Here is a 15,015-nt window from a genome sequence, read left to right as displayed (position 1 = left end):
TTGTTTTCCCACGTCAACGTGGAGCTTCTAATCAGGGGCTGTGTGGAGGAGTTCTGTTGTTATCCGTGGACTGGGTCTCTCTCCAGCTTTGATGAAGGGGACGGCCTTCCTCGGAGCATGATGGTGTTTGCTAGAGCTGATGGCGGAGGCCATACTCTGGGAAACTGCTTTGAGTACCTGGTCGTGGCGCCAGCGATAGCGACCATCAGCCAGGGACTTTGGGCAGCTGCTGAGGAGATGTTCCAGGGAGTCTCTTCCATATATTATTTATTCCAAAGAGTTCTGCCCTCGATGAGTCGCGTCGATGTGTGCATGTGCACAGAAAACCACCTTTGAATCAGTTGTCCGTTTAATTAGCTGACTGAATGGCATGTCATCAGCATGGATAGTTAGCTCTGTTTTTTTCAAATGCACAGGTTTTCTGGAACAACGAAAAAATAAAAAAAGAACAAACCAGAGAGGTAACAAACAACTTGTTGAATTAATACTATAAAAAAGGACAAAGTAACAGAAAATTAATCAGATCTTTCAGGGAAAAGGGAGAGTTGAAAAGGTTTATTTTATTTTATTTACTCTGATGGCGAGGTTCAGAACATCTTCCATGTTCATGTGCGCATTTTATTGTGCTTATTTTTGTTCATTTAGCAATAGGCTACTTACTTATTGCCTTATGATTAAAAAAAAAAGTCAATGTTTGTGTTATCTTTAAAATATATTCAATTTCAATGTACGCAAGAGGTAAGAGTAATTTGACCTTATTTTTTCTAATCTAGGTTACTTATATCTTTATTATTATATATATATTTTTTTAAAGTCAATATTTACATTATCTTTAATTTTAATGTACACCATCCTATGTTCATAAGTGAAGTTATGTAAGTATTTTAAATTGATGTTTTGGATTTAGATGTGAGGAAATGAGGGGAAATAGAAATTAAGAGAAAGAGGTTGGGGTCACTGATGTTTTTCCTAACTGTTATTTTTACACATCATTAAAAAAATACCATTTTGAATGGAAATATATTTCTTGTATATGCGTTGTTAAAGTAAGTGTAATGCAGTAGCCTAATGCATATGTAAAACCTGTTGTTTTCTTTCGTGGTGTCGTATAACCGCCAAAAACAGTTGTCTTTGTATTTTGTTGCTCAGTTACACCAAGTCATTACAATGCCAGGGCAGGGAGCAGTGTTACTCCTCTGGGGGAATGGGGTTGTGGCCAAGCATTAGTGGTGTTAACTTGACAAGTGTTTGTGTAGAAGGCAGGTGCCCAAAAAAACAAACCAAAAAAAAAACTTGCCTGAGGTCAAAACAAAAGTGAAGGTATTATTGAACCTAACTCTTTCATCCCTTTCTTTCTGTCCCTACTTAACCCCTTTTTGCCTTCTGATTTCTTCTAATAAATAAAACCAAATGAACAACCACAATGGGAGTACATCAAACTCCCACGTGGCACATTAAACCTGTTCAGTCAATAAGGACACTATCTCACTCTTTTTTTTTTAAAAGGAAAACTTAACTTATAATTGCAATGGTCTATTTACAGGTCTCAACCAAAGTCAGTCAAGGAGCTGCAGCGAATACAGAAGGCTGCTGACAGAGTCCTTACAAATACAAGGAAACTGGGCCATTTTACACCTGTCATGAAATAGTGACACTGCTTCCTGTTACTGTGAGTAAAAAGGATAGACTATAAAATATTACTGCTGGTCCACAAAACACTTAATGGCATTTGACAAAAATACATGCTTGATTTGTCTGACTCCTCTGACCCCCCAAAGGTCTTTTGGAACCGGTCTGCTGTGTGTAAAGCATTTTGTATTACCTTTTGTGAAATTCTGCTATACAAATAAATTTGCCTTCCCTAATAAGATGCCCACAAATCACATGATTATCATCTTACTTGTCTCCTCCTACTTTTTTCGAATCCGGCAGCCCGATGCCATCGTAGTTGTACACCCCAGGAGAGGTCTCGACGTGTTTCCGGGGTACAAAGCCAACAATTTGGTCCGGATATAGCTATTGAACAAACACATTGATACACCAAATTAAAAATTCTGATACATTTTATAGAGCACATTACGCCACACTTTGTGGACAATAAACCCTTCAATCATGTTTACCTGAACGCAAACTGTTTACCTTCCAAATGGTGAAAGCAAAACTGATGTCAGAAGCGCTGAGAAGAATGTCATCATCCAACATCAACACAGCTAAAATTGAAAGAACAGAGAGTAAAGAGGTTATGTTAATACTGATTTATTTGTTAAAGGATAGGAATTTATTTTGTTTTTGACCATCCTGAAACATACTGAATGATTCAACACCCATAATCATGTCTTCTGCCTACATGGTGTTTTCAGATTATGGGTACCAAAAAGCATAACTAAAGCAGGAGCAACCTTTTAGTACAAATGACCTTTATGTGAAAGATGATTGCTCCAAGAATATAAATAAGCAAATTGGGAATTTCTTAAAATATGAACTACAGTGGGGCAAATAGGTATTTAGTCAACCACTAATTGTGCAAGTTCTCCCACTTGAAAATATTAGAGAGGCCTGTAATTGTCAACATGGGTAAACCTCAACCATGAGATACAGAATGTGGAAGAAAAAAAACCCCCAGAAAATCACATTGTTTGATTTTTAAAGAATTTATTTGCAAATTATGGTGGAAAATAAGTATTTGGTCAATACCAAAAGTTCATCTCAATACTTTGTTATGTACCCTTTGTTGGCAATAACGGAGGCCAAACGTTTTCTGTAACTCTTCACAAGCTTTTCCCTTGCTGATGGAAGGAGATTTTCACTCAAAATCTCTTGATACATTGCCCCATTCATTCTTTCCTTTACACAGATCAGTCGTCCCTGGTCCCTTTGCAGAAAAAACAGCCCCAAAGCATGTTGTGTCCACCCCCATGCTTCACAGTGGGTATGGTGTTGTTCGGATGCAACTCAGTATTCTTTCTCCTCCAAACACGAGAACCTGTGTTTCTACCAAAAACTTCTACTTTGGTTTCATCTGACCATAACACATTCTCCCAGTCCTCTTTTCGATCATCCAAATGCTCTCTAGCAAACTGCGGACATGTAATGGCTTCAGCAGGGGGACACGTCTGGCAGTGCAGAATTTGAGTCCCTGGCGGCGCATTGTGCTACTGATAGTAGCTTTACTGATAGTAGCTTTTGTTACTGTGGCCCCAGTTCTCTGTAGGTCATTCACTAGGTCCGCCTGTGTGGTTCTGGGATTTTTGCTCACCGTTCTTGTTATCATTTTAACGGCACGGGGTGAGATCTTGCATGGAACACCAGATCGAGGGAGATTATCAGGGGTGTTGTATGTCTTCCATTTTCTAATAATTACTCCCACACTTGATTTCTTTACACCAAGCGTTTTACCTATTGCAGATTCAGTCTTCCCAGCCCTGTGCAGGTCAACAATTTTGTCTCTGGTGTCCTTCGACAGCTCTTTGGTCTTGGCCATAGTGGAGTTTGGAGTGTGACTGACTTAAAACAGGTGCCATTAATACAGGTAACGAGTGGAGCCTCGTTAGACCTTGTTAGACCTTGTTAGAAGAAGTTCGACCTCTTTGACAGCCAGAAATCTTGCTTGTTGTAGGTGACCAAATACTTTTTTTCCACTCTAATTTGGAAATAAATTCTTTAAAAATCAAACAATTTGATTTTGTTTTTTTTCCACATTCTGTCTCTCATGGTTGAGGTTTACCTATGTTGACAATTACAGGCCTCTCTAATCTTTTCAAGTAGGAGAACTTGCACAATTGGTGGTTGACTAAATACTTATTTGCCCCACTGTATGTGTGAGAGTTGCAAACTGCACATACGTTTAGTAAAGAAAATTTAAAACTATTGCAGAGAATTGTGTGAATTACTTGTTCATGATAAAATACATACATCGTGTATTCATAACCTATGAAAAATGTTCTTGTATTTCATCTCGTTCCTAGAGGTGGAAACATGGCCATAAACAGCATGTCAGTAAGACAAGATGCAAGCTCACCATCAGTGTGAATTTCAGAAAAGGGTTGCAATCTGTTTTGCATACTGTTGATCTTTTGCTCCAAAAAGACAATAGCAGTACTGTGATGGGCCAAGGACTCCCGTAATTTCTGGGTGGGGCGTTCCTCAACATTGTTCCACACTATGATGATCTTCTGGAGCTGAGGCACAGCCAGGCAACGTTCTAGGACCTTCAGGAGGATATCATCTCTCTTGTACGTTTGGATAATGAGGGTAAAGCCCTCCTGCTTGAAGTCAGTTAACTCCCTGGGAATTTCTGTTACGTCACCTTGTTGATACTGCAAAGCTTTCAGAGTGACAACAACCACCAGCAGCACCAGGGAGGACCAAAAAAACAGGCAGGCTCGGTTGCGGCCAACACGGCAGTTGCAGCCCCTGCAGAGTAAAAAAGACTTGCACTAATCTTTATAAATTATATTCATAATAATAATTCATTCAGAAGGGTTGTTTTGAGCATTACTAGGATGTGGCTGGCACGCAGGGTATTCTCAATTTATGAATTAGGAGTATTTGTAAAACATTAGACATTAGAACCACATTACAAACCGATTCGTTACATTATTAATATTGTCATTATTCCGATTTGTATTTATATAATTTATATTTGCAATTGTACCAGAAGTATTTATTAAGTATTTAACGTAGGTTTTTTGGCTGTCGAACGAATGAATCGAATTATAATGCATTCTTATGGGGAAAATACACATAAAACTTACTCAGACTTTGGCCAAACTCTATTCAAACATTTCGTTTAGCTCAACAAATACACTGGATGGCAATGTTTAGCCACAATATAAAAACTATCAGAGGTCTCGTACGTTGTGAAGCCAACACTCAAATTAACGTAAGGTACAATGAACCCGGAAACTACGGCGTCAGTCGAGGGACGAAACGCACTCTCTAGATCTCTAGCTACTGTAGATCTCTAATTAATTTAAAAGTCGCCATTGACACCTTGTGGTGTATTTCAATCACTACCTTTTAAAGACACTGTGGAAGAACAGCAGGGAGCCCATGTTCCAATGACGAGCAACTAGTTTATTTTTTGATTGAACATTTTACAAATGTTATTAAAATGAAAACATTAAGAAGGGTGTTAATATAAAATTAGTACAACTTGTACTAACATTTATCTTTTAAGAACTACAAGTCTTTCTATTCTTGGATCCCTTTAACAGAAAGAATGTTAATAATGTTAATGCCATCTTGTGGATTTATATATCTTATATACAGTGGGGTAAATAAGTATTTAGTCCACCACCAATTGTGCAAGTTCTCCTACTTGAAAATATTAGAGGGGGGCATCCAGCCGGTGATGCCTTTGGCTGCACAGCAGGGCCATCTCCACCTCAAGAGGTTTGGGGGCCGACCTCCATTCTATTGGCCAGGTCGCAGAAACAAAGAAAGCTCTCGTGGGTATATAAACAAAGTTTGGGTGAGGGACAGGGCTCCTCTCCTCATCTCACATTGTGATGATACAGCTGTTTCATTAGGGTTTATCAGAAGACATGAGATTTCTGTGTGGAAGCCTCCACTTGTTCAACTAGAACGATCGTGTACTCTTTTCATTTCGACATCACCTGCCCTTGGAGCCGGCCGCAGTCTCTCCAAGAAACCACCCCAGCTCCAGGTAATACACAACATAATCCCAATAACAATGATCCCAAACACACAGCCAGGGCAACAAAGGAGTGGCTTCGTAAGAAGCATTTCAAGGTCCTGGAGTGGCCTAGCCAGTCTCTAGGTCTCAACCCCATAGAAAATCTGCGAGAGGGAGTTGAAAGTCCGTGTTGCCCAACGACAGCCCCAAAACATCACTGCATGGAGATCTGCATGGAGGAATGGGCCAAAATACCAGCAACAGTGTGTGAAAAGCTTGGGAAGAGTTACAGAGAACGTTTGGCTTCCGTTATTGCCAACAAAGGAGTACATAACAAAGTATTGAGATGAACTTTTGGCATTGACCAAATACTTATTTTACACCATGATTTCCTAATAAATTCTTTAAAAATTAAACAATGTGATTTTCAGTTTTTTTTCACATTCTGTCTCTCATGGTTCAGATTTACCCCATGTTGACAATTACAGGCCACTGTAATATTTTCACGTGGGAGAACCTGCACAATTAGTGGTTGACTAAATATTTATTTGCCCCACTGTGTGTATATGTATATATATTTATATGTATATTAGGGCTGTCAAACTATTAAAATTTTGTATCAAGTTAATCACAGCTTAAAAATTAATTCATCGTAATTAATCAAAATTCAAACCATCTCTAAAATATGCCGTGTTTTTCTGTAAATTATTGTTGGAATGGAACGATAAGACGGATATATACATTCAAAATACTGTGCATAAGTTCTGTATTTGTTTATTATAACAATAAATCCACAAAATGGCATAAATGCTCAATTTAGCTATTGAGAGTGTGAATCAACTTTGTTCATACAATATTACAGTACATTGGTATGTTGTTGTTTTTTTGTTTGTTTTGTGCTGTTTTTTTGTTTTTGTTTTTTGTTTTTCCTGTGGTGACTCCTAAAAACACAATTTAAATAAATAAATAAATAAATAAATCTTTTTTTATATGACTTTGTGGGGGATATTTTTATTCCATTAGTCATGAGCATTACCTATACTGCGAGCTATGAGTTAAGTGCTTACCTGAAATTGAGACATGGTGTGTAAAACTTTTCTTCTGCGGGGTTGAACATGATACCAGATATCGGATTCAGAGAAGATAAAAAAATCAAATAAACGGAAAAAAATATTGTCAAATTGGCTGAGGTCCGACTACGTCAAAAGTAATTCCTAAGATTCTGTTGACCCAGACTTAGGAGAGAGTGTATTTGAGCATAAAGCAGCAGTGGGTGTGGCTGCGTATGTAAATGTATTTTGTTCAGTTAGGTAGGGATGTCCCCGATCTGATCACATAATTGGATTGGGCCATTTTTCAAAGAAAAAAAAAAAATAAGGGCTAAAATGTAACAAAATAATCCAGAAATACAATGGCATTTCCAAATTGAAACAAAAATTATACATTTTATTATCCGCACACTCCCGGAAAAAGTGGAAGAGGAAGTACTCATTTACAAAACACTTAATGGCCTTGGACCAAAATACATGCTTGGTTTGTTAGATTCCTATGAGACATCTAGACCCCTAAGGTCGTCTGGAACCGGTCATCTGCATGTTCCAAGAACAAGAACCAAGCAGGGTGAGGCAGCATTTAGTTATTATGCTCCTCACCTGTGGAACAAGTTACCTGAATGTCTGAAGTATGCTCAAACTGTTAGCTCTTTTAAATCAGGGATAAAAACACTTTTGTTTAGCACTGCATATCCATAACTGTCTATATATTTCAATCTACTTGCTTTCTATTCCTCTTGTGCTTATCTCCATTGCTGATTTCAATTATCATTAGTAGTAGTAGTTTTTGTTTTATTTTTATTTATTTATTTTTATTCTATTTGATATTAAATGCGATTTTTATGTATAATTTTATTTCCGATTTTGATTGTCTTGATTTTTACGTTGTATTGATTTAAATGTGATTTTTATGATCTTCATGTGATGTAAAGCACTTTGAATTGCCTTGTGTTGAATTGTGCTATATAAATAAATTTGCCTTGCCTTGCCTTTAACATGTCTGGAACTTTCAAATAAAAAATTCAAAAAACTTTTCTTTTCGTTATGGATGGGGCGTCTGTATCGGCAGATTCTCTATCAGGTGACTCGGACTTAGGTGAAAAAAAATATGCGATCGGGAAATCCCCATGGGTTATTTTTTTTTTGCAAAATAGTCCCCACAAACAGTCTTGTGTGTAATGAAATATGAAAAATGCATTTATTCAGTGTGACAGGGCAAAATTATTGCAGATTGGGCAACACTGCCGACTTCATGCACCGATCAAACCGTTTTCATGCCACCGGAGTTTCAGCGGATGATTACTGTAACATATTTATGTCATACTGCTCGTTGCCATAGTGTGCACTTCCTGTGGGTGTGGTATTACAGTATAAAAGGAATCTCTGTGATGTGTCGGGGGCACATATGCTGAGTCGCACACTGAATAAAGAAGTGTTGTTCCATTCAAGTCTCGGCCTTACATGTACTTAGATTAAGGAAGTGCATAACAAAAAGTGCCGACAAAGACGTATGGACCTACGTCAGCTCGGACGTGCTGTTTTTGGAGTTGTCTGCGGGTCACGGTACTCCAGTGAATAGACGGTGCCGACCTCCGCTTCTGCGTGTATAACCAGGCGCTATAGCGAGAGTTATCGGCTCTGTTGGCCCTTTTGAAGAGCTTTTGGAACAGTGGAGCTTGTACACGGAGCGGTTTGGCTATTTCATGGAAGCTAATGAAATTGCGGAAGAGAAAGTGGCGCCCACGTTTTGAGCGTTATTGGGCCAAAGACTTTCAATTTACTGAGAAACTTGCTTCAACCTGATAAACCTGGCAGCAGAATGTACAGGGAGATCGTGGATACTCTTAGGGCCTAAGTACACCAGATGCATGATCGTTGCGGTTCCGGTCCGACTCCGGTAAAAAATAGCGCCGGAGCCAGTCCGTTCCCATTATATCCTATTGTTCAACGTATACCGGCCGTGTCAGTGCTCCGGATTGACTGCGAACCACCTCCGGCGTGCCGCATGCCCGCCGGATCGTATAGACCAGGGGTCTCAAACTGATTCCACAAAGGGCCGCAGTGGGTCCTGGTCTTTGTTCCAACAGATCCAAAACAGACAGTTCAACCAATGAGGTTTCTGCTAAAGTAAGCAGCACCTGACTGCAATTAACTGATTACACTTGTTAGACACCAGATTGGTGAAAAGGGATTGTTCTCGTTTGGTTGGAATGAAATCCAGTACCCACTGCGGCCCTTTGAGGACCGGTTTGAGACCACTGGTATAGACTATTTTCTATTTTTGCCGGACACGCATCCGACAAAATGGGTGGAGCTGGGCCTGACGTCAAAAGTCCAGGTGCCTAATCACGGTTTAAACACGAGCGAAGATGGATGATGAGCGCTTCATCATGGAGGTGGAAACTGGAAAGTCACAAAGTAATATACGATGCAGCAGATCGTTATTATAAGGACAGCATTAAAAGCGAAGCTGCAAGGTGATCTATTATGTGTGTTTTTCTGGCAATGATATCAAACACAAGGCGTGCTGACAACTTTGAGCGAAAAGAAAAAAGTAGCGTATCTGGAAGTGGTTCCACTGCAGAAATTCTCGTGCCCGGCGCGCACACAATGTCGGTTTGTATACAGAGTCGAGGGGGAAAAGTACGATAGAGAAAAAAGAGACACCCACAAGTTTCGACCTGGTGGTCTATTCAAGACGTTTCTCCTTCTTTCCTACATTTCACTTGACTCTTCATAGAAAAAAACAACAGTTTGCGCTGGGCACAGGAATCTGCAGTGTTGAGACACCAATTCCAAGTACGCTGTTTTTTAGTTCGTGTAGTATAGAATTCGCTATCCATTTTATAAATATTACAGATTATTTAACAGTTGTTTAAAACAGCTCTATGAGATGTTATGTGCCATAAACTTTAAATGCATGTGCACAAAGATGTAAACCCACCGACACAACCAAGGGCATAATAGCCCCCCTTCCCCCCACACACGGAGCCCTGATCTCAACATGATGCAGTCAACCTGGAATTAAGAGACAGACACAGCTAAAATATTGTAGCGTCGCCGGGGCTGTCATCGGTGGGTTAATTTATGCACCAACGCGGGGCTGTCATTGGTGTGCTGGTGCACCAGCGCGACACTCGATTGGTGGACGAGATAGCGTCAGTGTATATAGTTGTTGTTTTTGCATTGGTTAGGTGGCGGGAAGTTAATAAAGAAAAAGAGGAAAAAGGCGTTGAAGCTCGTGTGTTGTTGTCGCGGCCAAACTTCCGCTTAGCAAACGTTACAATATCAATATGCAAGGAAAAAAATGTGCTCTCTCTTTGCTTCTCTGATGAGTACAGACTCCATGTGTTTGTTGTTGTTTTAAATGGCACATTATCGCGCGCGATCTCGCGAGAGCTCACGGGGGGACGGAGTTGTATTTTTGGTGGCCATGATTAGATAAACAGATAGAAGAAACGGTAAAATATTGTTCATAGTGCCAGAATATTCGCAACGATCCACCTTCAGCCCCACTTCATCCTTGGGATTTTCCTCTGGACCATTGGCAGTGCATTCATATTGACTTTGCGGGCCCTTTCAAAAATCGAATGTTGCTGGTTGCTATTGATGCCCATAGTAAGTGGCCAGAGGTAGCCATTATGAAATCAACCCCATCAGAAAAGACAATTGAGAAGTTAGGAGAAATGTTTAGCCATTTCGGAGCCCCTGCACAACTCGTGTCAGCTAACGGGCCCCAATTTGTGTCAAAAGCAATGGTTGAATTCCTGCAAGCCAATGGGGTTCAACACATCAAGTCGACTCCCTATCACCCAGCAACCAATGGCTTGGCAGAGAGGTTTGTGCAGACCCTCAAACATGCTCTCAGAACATCGCAAGGGCAAAGTACACTCCATAAGAAACTATACGAATTTCTTGCACCCGGGCCACAATCACTTTATCTGATTTCTGTGACCTTGCGACAGGAAATAAGCTGAAAGCTTCATATCTTATGGAATCAGATGTTTGTGATTAGCTGCCGCTGTTGGTTCTTGGCATTTGAAACAGATGCAGATAAAAAATGGAATTTTCCTGTATTCGGAAACAAAAGTTCACGTCCCATATAGAGCTTACAAGGTATGCGCTTCACTTGCCACCAATCCGATACACTACAGAAAACTGAAGATATGATTATTTTAATTTGATGGTAGAAAATGTTTATCCTCACATGTGTGCGTGCTAGTACTCATGCTTTTGGGATGGGACTTCACTTCTGTGTATTTTTTCCAGTTTGAATTTGATGAATTTATGTATTTTTTGCCCTAATATGGTAATATAATACAGTACGTTATACTGTAATCATAACAGTTCATATGTATATGGAAAATATTTGCACATGGTATATAGAGACAAAATACTGTAAAAAGTATTTAAAAAAACACACACACAAAAGGCTCAGGACTCCAAGGGTTAACTTATACATTCATAATTTAAGTAGGACAAATATTTATTTTATTGTAGTTGCTTTTGTAGTTGCTTTTAAAGATTTTTATTAAAAAAAAAAAAAAACATTGCTGATAATGATTGATCTTTCCATGTGCTTATATCATTCAAATATGCCTAATTAATTCAGGTTTGAGTCAAATTATTGAAAAAAATAAAATAAAATAAGAAAGAAAGAAAATGGGTGACGGTTATCAGTCCTGCGGGCTCTATCAATGAGGCGTACCTTTTTTCCAAGGAAGTTGGCAACCTTTATAGTGATGTTACAGTCAAGAATTTTAACTGCATGTTTGCCGAGTAATCACCAAACACACAAACAGGGATCATGGGTTATTTCTTCAGCCTTTCGGAGACAGCAGGAGTGGTGCAGTTCTTCGAGTGTGAGAACAGGCCAGTCTGTGATTTTGGGGGGCTGTATATATGACCCTTTGCAGTGATGTACTCTGAGCCACTATGCAGCTAGTGTACCACACGCATAGACAGTACACCAGGATGCTCTCTAAGTCACGCCTGTAAACGGGCACCAGCAGTTTCTCGGAGAACGAGTTCTTCTAGAGCACCCTCAGGGAAGTCTCTGATCCTTATTTATTGCTGTTTTTGTTCTGACTGTTGGACTTTTGCAATTTAATTGTTCTTGCAATGACAGATAAAGTTATATTCTGATGTGAAGCAGTGGCTAACGCATAATGTTTTGCACCTTAATAACAGCAAAACTGAATGTACAACGTTTGGCACGCCATCCATGATGATTGTCCTTCAACCCAACTCTGGTTGCCTGGCTCCCTTTTTTAAGACACACGTAAAAAATCTTGGAGTGATATTTGATAACAGGCTCAATTTTGTAAAACGATTAGTTCTGTTGTAAGAGCAAGTTTTTCCAGCGCTGCCTCTTGGCCAAAGTGAAGCCTTTTCTTAGCCGCCATGACCTTGTAAAAGCAATTCATGCCTTTATAAACTCAAGGCTGGACCACTGCACTCCACTCGATGTTGGTCTTCGCAAGTCTTCTATTTCTCGTCTGCAACTTGTTCAGAATGCTGATGCTGCTCGATTTTTAACCAGTCCATCCAGACGTGAACATATTACCCCTGTGCTATCGTCACCTCACTGGCTTCCAGTTCATTTTAGAATTGACTTTAAACTTTTACTGTTTGTTTTTAATTCGATTAATGGCCAGCCTCCTTCCTACTTGTCAGAGATTTTAACCTTCCGTAATTCTGGCAGGGCTTTTCATTCTTCCGTCAGCTTCTTCTGCAAGTTCCAGCGTTAAGACTTAAACAGTGAGGTGATCGATCTTTTGCGGTTGTTGGCCCAGGTTGTGGAGTAGCCTGGCCCCTGATATCTGCATCACTAATCAGGGTCTTTTTAAGGGGGTTAAAGACCCCTTTTTTAGACCGACCAGCATTTTCTCCTGACTAGGGTAGCCCATTTATTTATTTAGTTAGGTTTTAAGGTGCTTGGATTTTATCTGTTTCATTGTTTTATTTTTGATTTGGTTTTCTCTCCATTTTATTGTATAGTACATTCCTGCCTTTATTAATCATGTACCATAGACTACAAGATACTTGACGGGTCAGAACAGGTATTGTTCAAGCAAGGCGGGGCCCGTAGGGGGCTGTGTGAGTCAACTTCATTTACTAGAAGTCGATGGGAATGACTCTCACACATACTTTTGAACTGAACTGTGAAATTACCTTCAAAATGTACGAAATCTGGACCGCATACTAACAACAAGGATTGTCTCAGGAGTGATTTGTTCGAGGATTCAAAGTAACTATAATATTTTTCATACAATGCATGCATTTTGAAATGTCGTGAAAAAAAAAATCAATGGGAGCCGCCACGGCATTGGCGTCATTCTTCGACAAATTTATGTAAAATAACTGCCAACTGCCCGGTTTTTTGCTTTTAACCCAGAATCGAGACTGTTTTAAGTCCATATCTATAAAGAATTCAGTGATTGAAGCATTTATTCGCAAGAATTTTCTTCTTTGTTTACACATCGAGGTGGCTCAAAGACGAGCCGCACATTCACCATATTTACGTAAAATACATGCTACCTGCACGGTTTCTTTTGCTTTTAACCAAGAATCGAGACTGTTTTACGTCCATATCTATAAAGAATTCAGTGGTTGAAGCATTTATTTGCAAGAATTTTCTTCTTTGTTTACACTTCGTGGCGGCTCAAAGACGAGCCGCACTTTCGCCATAATTGCGTAAATGAATAGCCTCATTGTTCGCAATACTTACGCAAAATAAATGCTACCAGCATGGTTTCTTTTGCTTTTAACCAAGACTCGAGACTGTTTTACGTCCATATCTAAAGGAATACAGTGATTTAAGCATTTATTCGCAAGAATCTTCTTCTTTGTTTGCACATCGAGGCGGCTCAAAGACGAACCGCACACTCGCCATATTTACCTAAAATACACACTACCTGCACGATTTCTTTTGCTTTTAACCAAGAATCGAGACTGTTTTACGTCGATATCTATGAAGAATTCAGTGATTGAAGCATTTATTCGCAAGAATTTTCTTCTTTGTTTACACATGGAGGCGGTTGTAAGACGAGCCGCACATTCGCCGTATTTGCGTAAATGAATAGCCTCATCGTTCGCAATATTTATGTGAAATAAATGCTACCTTAACCAAGAATCGAGACTGTTTTGCATCCATATCTATAAAGAATTCAGGGATTTAAGCATTTATTCGCAAGAATTTCAACGTAAAAACCTCTTTGATTTGCTACGGTGGCCATATTGGATTTTGTATCTCTAGATTTTATTTGACATTTTTGCGTCCATATTAAAAACAATCAGCTTTTACGTGTTTTATTTTATGTAATATTTAAATCTAATAACTTTAAGTGAAACACCATGGTCCTACACCAACCCCTCCGATGACGGCAACAAGTAGATCTTCATCTACTTTGACCCCGTGCACCTGTGGAAGAACATCTACAGCAGCCTCCACAACAATGGCTGTATGGTGCTGCCCAGGTGTCCTGGGGCTGAAGTAAGTGTGCAGCATTATTCTCTTTATAAAAAGGATGCCTTTCTTTCTAAAACAAACATGTTTTGTAGGAGCCTGAGAGGATGAGGACGGCCCGATTCTCGAGCCTAAAGGCGATGGCCAGCTGGGAGAACATGTCTGTCAAGACAGGCTACAAGCTGACCCAGAAGGTGCTTGCGCCCTCTTCGATCGAGAAGCAGAGCGTCGGGCTCATCATGGCGGTGGTCAACCTCTACACGGTCGCCAGGCTGAGGCTACTCGCCATGTTCACGGGCAACACAGGCTGACGTTCTGGATATGTTCCAGAGGATGATTTCTGTGATAAACTGTTAAGGTGTGCGATGAGAGGGGATCCAAATGCAGACAAGCAGGGGTTGTGGCGAGTAATATTTTTTTGGCGAGTACAAACAATACGTTCTGCTCGGGATAGCTGAGCCGACGTGGGGCGTGGAAACTCGGAAGTAGTGATGGGACGCAATGGGCCGAGGTTCCCAAGCTTGTGTCGAGTAATGGGAGGGGCGTTTTCACGAAGCTTGTATCGACGCGTGCGTCATTTCGGCAAAACCCGGAAATGATGATGTGTAAAGCCTCGCCGTCCGGCTGAATCACGTAAACGCTTTGGGAGGGGTCCGACGTTTGGCGCGCATTCCAAACACAGTACAGACTACGGTATAAATTGGTTGCAACACACAATGGCATGTTATATCACATCTTGTGGATTTCGGGCTCCTATACTTGTTACACCTGTGCCCAACAGTGAAACTAGTGCTATCTTTTTTCGAGCCTTGTCCGTTGCTTGCGATGGAAGCTGCGCGAAAAAGGCGATCCTCCCC

At 40.2% G+C, this 15,015-nt stretch overlaps 1 protein-coding gene across 2 annotated transcripts in view; it reads right to left on the bottom strand.

Annotated features, from left to right (window-relative positions):
• The window catches only part of LOC130929378 (exostosin-like 2), a 31,107-nt gene that overhangs the window by 3,599 nt on the left and 12,493 nt on the right, over positions 1 to 15,015 (bottom strand). The window contains exons 1-4 of one of the 2 annotated variants that reach the window (XM_057856479.1): positions 6,706 to 6,877; positions 4,019 to 4,413; positions 2,140 to 2,210; positions 1,901 to 2,016 (exon numbers count right to left, since the gene is read on the bottom strand). In XM_057856479.1, coding sequence (XP_057712462.1) covers positions 1,901 to 2,016; positions 2,140 to 2,210; positions 4,019 to 4,413; positions 6,706 to 6,755 — 632 coding nt within the window. In that variant the 5' untranslated portion in view covers positions 6,756 to 6,877. Of the gene's footprint in view, positions 1 to 1,900; positions 2,017 to 2,139; positions 2,211 to 4,018; positions 4,414 to 6,705; positions 6,878 to 15,015 lie in introns of those variants that run through there. The other variant, XM_057856480.1, reaches the window with a different exon arrangement.

The sequence above is a fragment of the Corythoichthys intestinalis genome, chromosome 14 (genome assembly GCF_030265065.1).
Source record: "Corythoichthys intestinalis isolate RoL2023-P3 chromosome 14, ASM3026506v1, whole genome shotgun sequence".
Taxonomy (NCBI): Eukaryota; Metazoa; Chordata; class Actinopteri; order Syngnathiformes; family Syngnathidae; genus Corythoichthys; species Corythoichthys intestinalis.
This window is presented reverse-complemented; position numbering and strand designations above follow the sequence as displayed.